Source organism: Triticum aestivum, chromosome 2D (genome assembly GCF_018294505.1).
Source record: "Triticum aestivum cultivar Chinese Spring chromosome 2D, IWGSC CS RefSeq v2.1, whole genome shotgun sequence".
NCBI classification, from domain to species: domain Eukaryota; kingdom Viridiplantae; phylum Streptophyta; class Magnoliopsida; order Poales; family Poaceae; genus Triticum; species Triticum aestivum.
The window spans coordinates 176,851,705-176,864,263 of record NC_057799.1 but is presented as its reverse complement, the minus strand read 5'-3'; the positions used below and the strand labels follow the sequence as shown (position 1 = coordinate 176,864,263).

The following is a 12,559-nucleotide window of genomic DNA, read 5'->3' as shown; positions in this document are numbered from 1 at the left end:
CACTCGTCCGCTTAACAGACATGCGACGGACACGCGAGGACGATAGATACACCCAACGCAAAGACATGCGGCGGACCCATTTGTTGCCTCTGCGGCTGGTTCCGCCGGCGAAGCAAGCGCCCGTGCAGCTCGAGCAGGAAGCAGCGGGGCTAGAGTGGACGGGCGCGGCCCGAAGCATGGCCAGAAGCTCGAGAGCGGGCGCGGCCAGGAGCACGGCCGAGCGCTCAAGAGCAGGCGCGGCCGGGCGCGGCCCGAGGTGCGGCCAGAAGCTCGGAGCGTGACCGGGTGAGCTCCCCGCAGCGCGTCTGGACGACCTTGGAGGTCAAGGAGCGGCTCTCGGTCGTAGAGTTCGACTGGCGGCGCACGAGGGAGTAGGCCCCGGCGGTGACGAGCAGCATGGCGCCGCTGTCCCCACAGCAACATGGACGCGGCCGGCACAGAGGACGAGGCCGCCAACACCCCCGCGACGCCCCGCACGCCGGTGGCGACGACCCACCGCCTCGGCCTCCGGTGCCCCGGGGCGTGGAGAGGTCCGGGGCGAAGACGGAGCGCGAGAGCAACTAGGAGGTCGAGGAGAAGGAGAGCGCCGAAGAGAGGGAGGGTTGCGCACCCGTGAAGCCGGCAGGCGAGCGGGCTGGTGACGAGGCGTGCAGAGCTGGCGCGCGGCAAGCTGGGGAGGCCGGGTACGACCAGGCAAGAGGACGGCCGGGCGGCACAGCGACGTGCGCGGGGCCTAGCGCGCGAGGGCAAAGCGGCGTGGGGGAGGCGAGGCACGGGGGGCAGGCCAGCGCCGCTCCAGCTCTCGAGCGGGGTGAGCGGGTGGGTGGGAGAAGAGAGAGGAAAAGGAGAAGAGAGATGAGATGGGACGGGTGGGTGGATGGCAAGTGGGCCAAGCGGCACATGCAACCGGACAGAGGCGGACGAAGAAGGCACGGAGAACGTTCACTTTGTGTCCGCTTTTGACCCAATTGTGCCTCAAGTTTGGGCTGGATATGAGTCTGAACGGACACAAAACGGACAGCAGACGAACGCAGTGTGCGTTTGGGTCGCCCTGTTGGATCGTGTTTATGTCCGGACAACCCAAACGGATAAAATGGGTCACCCGGTTGGAGTTGCTATAATATTGCTGAAGTTTAACTATAGACCCATTTGAATCTGCACCTTCCTTTGCTCGAAATCAAACCTCCTATAGCGAAGGCGTTCGACACCGTCTCCTGGGAATATTTGCTGGAGCTGCTCCAACAGCTAGGGTTTAGTGCGCGATGGCGGGACTGGGTGGCTCGCCTGCTCGTCTCGGCTTCTTCAGCGGTCTCTCTCAACGGTTCGGTTGGCCCAAGCATCCTTCATCACTGTGGGTTATGCCAGGGAGACCCGCTCTCCCCCTTCCTCTTCATTTTGGCAATCGACCCACTGCACCACCTCATCACGACGGCGGTAGATCAGCAGCTGTTACATCGCCTCTCCAGGCCGCGACCCGGCGCTTCGTGTAAGCCTATATGCCGACGACGCAGTTATCTTCATAAACCCTAGACGAGAAGAGGTAGATTCTCTGCTGCACATCCTTAGCGACTTCGGTGAGGCAACGGGGCTCTGCATCAACCCGGCCAAATCCACGGTCTCGCTGATCCGTTGCGAGAACATCAACGTCGAGGAGGTGCTCCAGGGTTTTGCAGGCTCCATCGCTCCCTTCCCAATCAAATACCTTGGGTTGCCGGTCTCTACGGGACGCCTTCGCTTGGTCCACCTCCAGTTCATCATCGACAGAATCAAGGCAAGGCTTGCGGGCTGGAAGGGCAAGCTGCTACCGATGGCCGGCCGCCGCGTGCTCGTCCGATGCGTGCTGAGTGCCATGCCGACCTTCGCCCTCACCGTCCTCCGTGTCCCAAAGAAAATTCTCAAGGAGATCGACAAGTGCAGGCGACGTTTCCTCTGGTGCCAGGACGACGAGATTTCGGGCGCCAGCTGCAAGGTCAACTGGCCGGCGGTCTGCGCCCCGACGGAGCAAGGAGGCCTGGGCATCCCTGACCTGCAGCGTTTTGGCAGAGCGCTGCGGCTGCGCTGGCTCTAGACTGCCTGGCACCACCCGGAGCGGCCTTGGGTGGGCACCGAGCTGCCTTGCGACGGCGCGGACAAAGCGCTCTTCGCGGCCTCCACCAGCGTTGCGATCGGCGACGGGGCTCGGGCCTCCTTCTGGCTCTCTCCATGGATCGGCCAGGGCTGCCTCTCGCAGCAATTCCCAAGGCTGTTCAGCTACTCGCGCCGCAAGAATAGATCGGTGCGGGAGGCCCTCAGTGACGACACGTGGATCCGCGACCTAGCCCACGACAACAACCGCCATCTCCTGCCGGACGTCCTCGCCCTTCATCGCCTGCTCCAGGGGACGGACACGCAGCTGCAGCCAGGAGTGCCGGATGACCTGACGTGGAGTAGAGCCAGCTCAGGAAAGTACACAGCGAAATCGGCGTACCTGGCGCAGTTCCAGGGTAGAACGGCGACCCATTTTGACCGTCTGGTTTGGAAGGCCTGGGCGCCGGGAAAAATCAAAATCTTTGCCTGGTTGCTCCTCGGGATCGGCTCTGGTGCAATGACAGACTCCAGCGGCGGGGCTGGACAAACGCTTACTTCTGCCAACTCTGCGTCAGAAACCTGGAGTCGTCGCGCCACCTCTTTTGGAGCTGCCACGAAGCCGGACGAGTGTGGGCCGAGCTGGGACTGTGGCATGGCTGCTCGGCTCTCACCCTGGCCGAGAGCTGGCGCCATGACAGCACCACCGCGATCGTGCAAGGCATCCTGGAGCAGACCCCACACCAATGGCGAAAGGGAGTGCAGACGCTGTGCTGGCTTGCTTGCTGGGAGATTTGGCAGGAGAGAAACCACAGCACCTTCAGGCAGCATCTGCCGTGCGTGGCAGGAATCATCAAGCGCATAAGAGACAACATCGAGCTATGGAGAACCACAGGAGCTGCATGCTTAGAGAGCCCTTTCGGGGACCCCCCTTGAGAGATAAACCCACTCTTGTTTCTAGGGTTTTTTTCCGTGTGTGGCACTCCCTAAAACTTTGATCCTAGGATCCTCACCACCATTGTTGTTTTCTACTGCTTTCTGCTATGATCAATGAAAACGCCAGCAATTCTGGATCTTTCAAAAAAAAAACCCCTGTAGGCTCGCGAGTGATCATCGGTCACGACAAATGCGAACATCTTGCCCATTGCCGACCCTTCAAACTACTCCCTCCGTTCATAATGTAAGACGTTTTTGCAAGCTAAACTAGCTTGTAAAAATGTCTTACATTGTGAGACGGAGTAGTAGAACTTTTCTAGGAGGACCAGCCCATTCTGTTCGAACTATTTCAAATCAATGTGTCAGTTTCATGATGCGTTAAAGTGGACCGATGGCGTCATGTTGTTTCAGTTCATTTGGACTACCACCATTCGTCGCTTGTGAGGAACTGCGAATCGTCATGTGCGTTTTGAAAAAAGCAAAATCAGTCGATTTTTACTGTCCCGAAAAGAAAGTATTCCAGTAAGAGAATTGGGCGTGAGTAGGTGCAAGAAACCAGAAAAGAAAAGGGTGGCGATCGAGCTCTGAAAAGAAGAAACTGAAATCTGAAAAAGCTGCGTCTGCTGCTGCCTCCAGACTGGAAATTTTGCCATCTGTCCATGAATCATCTTGACCAAAAGCTCCACCGCAATTTCCTATAGAGCCCCGCCAACACCTCCACAACTCCCCGTGGTCAGGGAAAAGAGCAGTACTGGAGAGATGGATGGTATGCTTGAATCTACCCCTCTTGGTTGATCATTGTTGGTTTTCCCTGCTGCTAGTTTGTTCTGCTAGCTATTCGGGTGGGAGTTTGGGCTTAAGATCTCCGGATGAATGTTCTTGCTTTGTTTCCTTTTCTCCGTCTTCTTCACGGTAGAGCGACGCGGTTTCCTTTTGGAGATCTTTTGCGTTCTCGTCAGGTTGAAACGAGTCGCATTCCCTCCGATTTTCCACGACAAAGGCTTAATTTGGGCTTTCTTTTTGTTGCTTGTTGGAGGAGCAGTGGCAACTCGCCAAGTTTCACCTTATGATCTTCTTGTTCTGCTATTTTACTGTCATGCCACCAAAGATTTGATCTTCTTGTTTCTTGTCTGGAACTTTGAAGGCCGCCATCTGCTGGGTGCCGCAGGAGCTGCGAGAGCGAACCAGAACAATGCCAAGATCGTCAAGATGGCGGTGCCCGTGCTGGCCATGCTGCTGCTGCTGGGCACGGCGGCGGCTGTCTCCATGACGGCCGACGACCGGGCCTGCCTCCGCGCCATCTTCGGCAGCCACATGTTCCTGATGTTCTGCGTGCTCGTGAACACCGCGTCCGGCTGTGCCCTGGCGTGGATGGCTGTCACGGCGCCGACGCAGGCTGCCCGGCGCTCGTACGCGGAGTCCACCGTCGCGTCCTTCGTGCTTCTTGCCGTCAATCTGCACTCAGCCTTGTCCAAGTGAGTCTCTGTGGTGCGTTGGTCTCTTAATTCTTCGCTTCTTCTCAAGTTTGGGCTGTGATTAACTTGCGCTCGTTGTTTTCGTCAGCCTCCCGGATGTCAACGATGCTGCCTAGCTTCGCTGCGCGCTTGTTGATGTGCCTGCCGAAGGATCGAAGACGGATCATTTTGGAGCTTGGAGATGCGCCGTTTCATTTCGGAGTACTAAGTTACTAGTAGATGTTTGGAAGATGTTTTATGCCAGTATCGTCGTTGTACCAGGGGACATGCCTATCTGGGCTTTTGTTGTTGTCTTCTTCGTCTGGGTTTTAGACTGTCTGTCTGCTTTAAGTGGGATCCCTAGAATCTACTCCCTCCGACCCATAAAACAAGAGTGTTTTGAACATCAGTGTAGTGTAAAAAATACTCTTATATTATGGGACAAAGGGAGTACGTAATAGTAGTATGAACTTCCATTCGAAAGGGCTTGAATTTGTTCAGCTGAAGCTTTGAACGTTTGGATCTATGTGAGTGAACGAACTTTGATTTTCCGAACCAACTGAGTGACTCTGTTTAGTGTCGTGCGCAGCGTCTCTCATTCCTTAGTCGAGAATAATTTCCAACCAGTAGTTTGGACTCTGTTTTCACTGGGGTTGAGACCGTCTACAGTTTGCTGCAGCAGGTTTGGGTTACAATTCTGCTTCTAGGCCTGGAGCGATACCAAAGCCGAGACACACAAAGTGAAAATAAACATTAGTTGGTTTTGATTCCGAACGACATGATAATCCTGCTTCCATAACAAAACTGCAAGAAGATTCGAATGCAACAAAGTTAGCCATTTCGGGTTACTCATGATTCAGAAACGAAGAGAGAAAAAAAGACACTTCAGAAAGAGATAAATACACTGAATCAGCACTTTAGGTGAGATCGTAGGATCAACCCAAATTTTTTCGTATTTAGACAATTCAAAAAATTCTGAAAATAATTTACAACATACCTGCGGGTTATGTCTACAACTCCCAAAAAAAAAACAGCTCAAAACTCGATCTGCAATTAGAGATTAAAAAAAGACAAATTCGACTACGAATAGTGTCAGCTTTTGGTGAACAGTTTTTGACACTATTCATATCTGATTTTGTCTTTTTTGTCCTCTAAGTGTAGTTTGAATTAGGAGCTGAATTTTTTTGAGCTTGTACATCAAAGATGGATGAGTGTCTCCAAATTTTTTCATAATTTTTTAACATGTTTTGTATCTCCAAATAGATCGATCTCATTGATCTCATCTAAGGGTAGATCCTATACAAGTCTTCCCTCGTCATAAAACTTGCATTGGGTGACCATTTTATCCACAAACTTGTAAAATACATGTTTTAAGCTATTTAACTTTACCGGGCATGCAAATATGGTCATAAATTTCAGATGTACCCCATGCATGTGTGGCATGTCAGCGTGGCTATGGCCCACCGACAGTGACTAGAACAGGCCAGTGTGATGGCACATGTTATTTTTGGCAGAAACACCCCTCACTTTTTATTTAATTACGTAAAAGCCTACTGGGTCCCACTTGTAAGCACGTGCTGAGAGGGGAGAAATCTCTACTCCTATAAAAGACTCAGTTGATGATGATGGTGTGTCTGCCATCCGTCATTTCTGACCATTAGATCTATATCTAACAGTTGTGAGGTAAGTTGTGACATTTTTGCAACAATAGCCCACTTCTCTGCTCCAATTTACAGAAAACCTCTTATTATCTTGAAACAAACCACATCTCTTTCTCACCTCATCAAAACAACCCCAAGAATTTACTTCGAATGACATAATACTATTTTATTTTGGATCCGTTGCAACGCACGGACATATTGCTATTTGAGAAAGAAAAACGAGTGCCTTGCGGATTCTAACTCTGATGCTCGAGAGTAACACGCATGAGCTTACCACCAAACCACATGCATGTTCCCGCATGGAGGCAAACCGAACTATTTACTTTGGCAACAACTCCGATTGGTGTACAACGAAGACATCTTGGTTTTGTTCCTGCCGTCACGAAATTCATTTGCTCCAACCCGAGAGTTAGAAATCGACACAACACAATTCAATTCAAATATCCTCTAGAACGAGCGCCCGACATCCCTGTTAAAAAAATGTCCATGACCTGCGTGTTAAAGATGATGTCAAAATTTCGCACACCCTCAAAATTGTCAAAACTTCGTAAATTCTTTCAGACAAATCAACAAAAAATTTGTTTGAATTTGAATAAATTTAAATTTAAAATATAGATAAAAATAAATAGTTTTGAGTTAATGTAAGTAGATTCTTTCGGACAAATCACTGATTTTTTGTTTGAATTTGAATCATTTAAATTTGAAAATCTAGATAAAAGTAAATAGTACATAATGAATGTATGTAGATTCTTCTAGACAAATCAACAAAAAAATTGGTTTGAATTCGAATAATTTTAAATTTATAAATCTAGATAAAAATAAATAGGTTTGAATGAATGTACGTAAATTCTTTCAGACAAATCAAAGAATTTTTATTTGAATTAGAATAATTTTCAATTTAAATCTAGATGAAAAAATAGGTTTGAATGAATGAACGTAAATTCTTTCGACAAATCAATGAATTTTTTGTTTGAATTCGAATAATTTAAAACTTAGAAATCTTGATAAAAATAAATAGTTCAGAATGAATGTGAGCAATTGAACTCCAAGTTGGAGGGTAGTGTTTGTCCGTGGCGAGGCCGTTTCGTGTCTTCTAGGGCAAGACTAATTCTCACTACTTCGAGCATGTCCTCTCTCTCCTTGTTTACTATGGGTATATATGTTTTTTTATGCCGACGGTGTCCATGCCAAGCTAGACACGCCCCAATCCAAGTTCTTATGGGAAGGAGCAGGGATCAAATGCAAGTACCATTTGCTGAAATGGGATGTTGTATGTCGTCCGAAAATGCAAGGAGGCTTGGGCTCGACGAACTCTAAGATGATGAATATGGCCCTTCTCACTAAGTGGATTTGGAAGCTTTCCCAGAACGTGTTTGGTCTGTTGGCGGACCGGTTGAAAGCAAAGTACTTCCCTAACGGCACGTTCTTTGAGGCAACGTGTCGTGGCTCGGCCTTCTTGAATGAGATCCAGGCTGTCAATCCTACGTTTACTTTAGGTCCCCAGTTTCACGTTAAGAACGGTAGATCAATCCGTCTTTGGTTGGATACGTGGACGGACAGTGGCCCACTATGGATACACTATCAATCTCTATTCGTGATGGCCACCGACACCGATATCTTGGTGGCAGCGGCAATACACTCCTCGCCTTCGGCCATTTGTTTTAAACATTCTCTATTGCCGGCAGAAGGGATCTGCTGGGCGGAGTTGTGTGCTAGTCTTAGCAACTATATCTGAAGACCAGGACATGATTTCTTGGGAGCTCATGTTTTAGCATCAATTCATGGTCAAATCCCTGTACGCTAGGCTAACGCAAGGGCCGGTTCTGTACATAGCTATGGGCCCATGGAAAGGTTGCTTGCCTCTAAAAATCAAAATCTTTCTGTGGCAAATGTTCTGTAACCGTCTATCCACGTCGCCCAACATCGCAAAGAGGCAAGGGCCCTTTGATGGTTTGTGTTCTGTGTGCGGCGCGGAGGAAGACGCGAACCATGTTTCTTCTGCTGCCACCTTGCTTGCTTTGCGCTGAGTGTGGTGTGCGAGGTTTCGTGACAGCAGTGGAACCCGACTTTCGGAGCTGACCTGGTTAACATTATCCGCGCCCAGCATGGTTCCAACCGTAGGATCATGTGGCGCTGTGTAGGGGCGTTGCTTTGGGCACTTTGGACGATTAGGAACAAAATCATCATCGAAGCGATCTTCTCCTCGCACCCAGCTGATTGTCTTTTTAAACGCCATGTTTACTTGCAGCAATGGACTCCGTTGGCGAAACGGCACGACACTGAAGTTACGCTAACGAGAATGGACAAGATAGGAACATCCGAAGTATTGCGCGTCATTCCTATGGAGGCTTAGTCCCTAGTTATTTTTTACTGTTGAGCCTGCGTGCTCTTCCTGTTTGGCCTCGGCCATGTTCTTTGTTATCCTTTTTTTTACGGAGTGAAAGGGAATTTCATTGCTCAGCCTGGAGGAAGATCCTCCATACACAGGTCCAGTACATTAGCAGGTCTAGATTTTAACCAAACGGCAGTCCTAGCTTCTACTCGGCTAAACATAGCTAGTCTATGCCCAACACAATTTTGGCTCCTACTAATATGAGCAATCGTGCTCCTTTCACCAAGAAGTCGCTTAACTTCAATAATCATCATCGCATGTTTTGATTTGTCGTCTGTCGTCGACTGGATAGCCTGGACGGCGACCAGGCAATCCATCTCCACGTCCACCGGCAATGGTGACCATTGCATGGCAAAGTTGAGGCCCTCCAGACAAGCCGCCAACTCTGCTTGCAAAGGGTCTGCACAAGAAAGTAGGTTTCTGCACGCCGCAAAAATGATCGTTCCATTGCTATCTCTCAAGATCATGCCTGCCCCCGCACCACTAGAAGCGGGACAGTAGGACCCATCGACGTTCAGTTTAACCCGCCCAGGTGCCGGGGCTTGCCACTTGCTGTCCGGTGATGGCGCGGTGTCCTGATGCATTGCCGGTGCCGCCCTCGAAGCGGGCACAAGCACCATCTTGCCCTTCACGTGGTCCCCGTCCGGGCGTTGCTGGATAGCAGCCAGGGACGCTTCATAGCTGTGCAGGAACCGGCATGAGACCTTCACTTGGGTGGCCTCTTTTCATGGACGATTTCGTTACCGATAGTTCTTTGTTATCCTTATGCTCTGTGTTGGCCTTGGCCGTGTAATTCCTACCTGAGCACTGTTATACAGATCAATTCCGTTCCTACCTTAAACCTTGTGATTGCTATGCCTGTTTGTGGGCATTATTAATTTTCGTTTAAAAAAAGGTCAGGGACAACACCTGGGGGCACAAGAGCCAACTACCACTCTACTACATTTTGTGTGTATACGAACGGTACAAGAGCCAACCACCAACTCTCCATTTTGTGTGTATACGAACGTCTGGATATGTTTTGAAGGGAAAAAGGGACAGCTTTAATTCTCAGATTCCAGTCATCTCAACGCCAAATATATGGATGCCGATGGTGAGTGATTCGTGCGGTACAAGCACCCTGGTCGACTGTATTAATTAGGCCAGCTAGCAACTGTGCGATGCAACATATTTAGCAACGCGCAAAACGTGGTAATATAAAGGGCGTTCCCGTTCGTGTGTTCCGTTTGGAGGAAGCGTGGAAGTTTTCCAGGCGCGAAGATATACCTACGATGTGTAATCAATCGTATGATTTCTTGTTTTCTGGTATCGGTTTATGGAGATCACTATCCAGATTATTAAGGGTACATGACCCATGGATAGCAATTTGTCGGGATTTTGTGCTTCTCGGTCGTGCATGATTAGATCAAGGCTAATAGGAGAACGGGGCGTCACTTCGTTGGTTTGGCGCATGAGTTCGCAGCCAAGACACCCACATTAGAGGGCCAATTTTTTTTAAATAATATATATTTTTATATTAAATTACAGAAATATTACGCCGAAAATATTATTTTAAAAAATAATACACCGTCGGTCCACTGCAGGCCGACTGGACCTAATCGGCCCACAGCAGGCCGACTGGAGGCCCATCTGCTTGCTGCTGGCCGATTGGGCTGTCGGCCACCAGATCAAGTCCAGTCGGCCTGCAGTTGGCCGACAGGGTCCAGTCGGCTTGCAGTTGGCCGATAGGCCTGCAGCGGGCCGACTAGGCTCAGTTGGCCTGCTGTGGGCCGACTGGTGCATGCCACCATTTTTTTCCGAATGATTCCTGGTTTTTTTTGTAAAACTATGACGTATTCCGCACAACCCTTTCCCGCCATATGTTCGCGCCAACTATTTCCCGCCACCTGTTTCCCACCACCCATTTCCCGCCAACCCTTTCCCGCCATACCGCAGTCGTTCTTTCCCGCCATATGTTCGCGCCAACTATTTCCCGCCACCCGTTTCCCACCACCCATTTCCCGCCAACCCTTTCCCGCCATACCGCAGTCGTTCTTTCCCGCCATTTTCTCCTCTCTACCTATAAAACCCCCTTCAGACGGAGGTGGATAAGCATTGCAGTGTAGTGTAGTTGAGATGTCCCATTATCCTTTCGATCGTAGTTTTCACCCTGGGATGAGCAGGACTCTTCTGAGGCTAGCTACCGATTTCAGGATGGATAATAGGATAGTTCCATGGGACGAACTCACCGGTAGTGACACCATAATGAATGAGTTGGCTCACCAATTACGTAGGTCTGGGTGGCCTGAAAGGACCTATGAGGAGGTATGTAAAGAACTTCTTCGGTTGCATGACAGGTGGAAGAAGGTAGTGGTGCCGAAGAGTGAAACTTTCAGAAGGATTGCAGCAAATAATCCATGTTTATGGACTGAGGAGAGCGAGGACGAAGTTGATATCTTCATGCCGCCGCTTCCGGGTTCTGCGTCGTCGAAGGGCAAGGTTTCTGCATCGTCGAAGGGCAAGAGTTCTTCATCGTCGAAGGGCAAGAGTTCTGCATCGATCGAGGATGACGATGATGACTTCATGTAGTTTTTATGCTGTATGTTGTGAGTTCAGTTACGTACCATTTAATTTAGATGTACTTCTATCTAGTTGTTTGTAATGTCTCGTTGTATGAATATTATGTTCTATCTAAATATGATCTTGTAGTTCGGATAACAGAGTACTAAAATAGAGTAGGCATATGTCTCGTACATAAGAACATAGTCATTTGTCTCATACATAGAATAGACATAAGTCTCACACAGAAATAGATGGTAATGTCTCTACTGATAGATAGAAGCGTCAGTGACGACGTCTGGCCTGGCGGAGAGGCGGATCTCGAATGACAAATTCATCACATATAACTCGGTTTCCTGTAGCAATGCAACTCAACAACCCTTTTCCATTCCCATTCGCTCAACATTTCTTGAATCTTGCCATCATCAGTTATGTCAATCAATTTTCTTTCCCCAGGGCCATCTGACTGCTTCCTGCTGACGTAGTACACAAAATCGTCTTCCTTCAACCCTTGCTTCAACATGAATTTAGTCTTCAACCAATCAAAAGTGAGGTCCACTTCACTAACTTGCACAACACTTGGAGAAAAGCCTTGGACATGAACAATAGGGCTAAGCACCCATTGAGTACCCTTAGCCATCTGCAACACACAAATCGCATTGAGTACCTAACCTACCCCTTAGCCATACTACCGGAGCACCTACGAAAAATAAAATGTGGGCTGAAATATACCTTTGAAGCGTGCGTGCGAACGAAGAACGACGAACGGCGGCCACCAAACTGCCGGTGCTCCGAGTCCAACGAAGAACGACGAACAATAGCTTCACCTCTAGCACACTGCCCCAACTTCACCACCACCACATTGCAATGCTTATCCACCTCCGTCTGAAGGGGGTTTTATAGGTAGAGAGGAGAAAATGGCGGGAAAGAACGACTGTGGTATGGCAGGAAAGGGTTGGCGGGAAATGGTTGGCGGGAAACGGGTGGCGGGAAACGGGTGGCGGGAAACGGGTGGCGGGAAACGGGTGGCGGGAAATAGTTGGCGCGAACATATGGCGGGAAAGGGTTCTTCATCATCGAAGGGCAAGGTTTCTGCATCGTCGAAGGGCAAGAGTTCTTCATCGTCGAAGGGCAAGAGTTCTGCATCGATCGAGGATGACGATGATGACTTCATGTAGTTTTTATGCTGTATGTTGTGAGTTCAGTTACGTACCATTTAATTTAGATGTACTTCTATCTAGTTGTTTGTAATGTCTCGTTGTATGAATATTATGTTCTATCTAAATATGATCTTGTAGTTCGGATAACAGAGTACTAAAATAGAGTAGGCATATGTCTCGTACATAAGTACATAGTCATTTGTCTCATACATAGAATATAAATGACTCATACATAGAATAGACATAAGTCTCACACATAAATAGATGGTAATGTCTTTACTGATAGATAGAAGCGTCAGTGACGACGTCTGGCCTGGCGGGGAGGTGGATCTGGAAGCGGCGACCATCCCAACC

General features: G+C 49.2%; 1 protein-coding gene across 1 annotated transcript; it reads left to right on the top strand.

Annotated features, from left to right (window-relative positions):
• The first annotated feature begins 3,545 nt into the window (after positions 1-3,545).
• LOC123049130 (uncharacterized) lies at positions 3,546-5,001 on the top strand. The gene is made up of 3 exons (XM_044472120.1): positions 3,546-3,766; positions 4,145-4,475; positions 4,564-5,001. The coding sequence occupies exons 1-3, from the start codon at positions 3,760-3,762 to the stop codon at positions 4,589-4,591; spliced, it is 366 nt and encodes a 121-aa protein (XP_044328055.1). The 5' UTR covers positions 3,546-3,759; the 3' UTR covers positions 4,592-5,001.
• Positions 5,002-12,559: the final 7,558 nt, after the last annotated feature.

Coding starts and splice junctions, on each gene's coding strand:
- LOC123049130 (XM_044472120.1), top strand. Junction 4,476..4,563: donor CTGCACTCAGCCTTGTCCAA/GTGAGTCTCTGT, acceptor TGTTTTCGTCAG/CCTCCCGGATGTCAACGATG.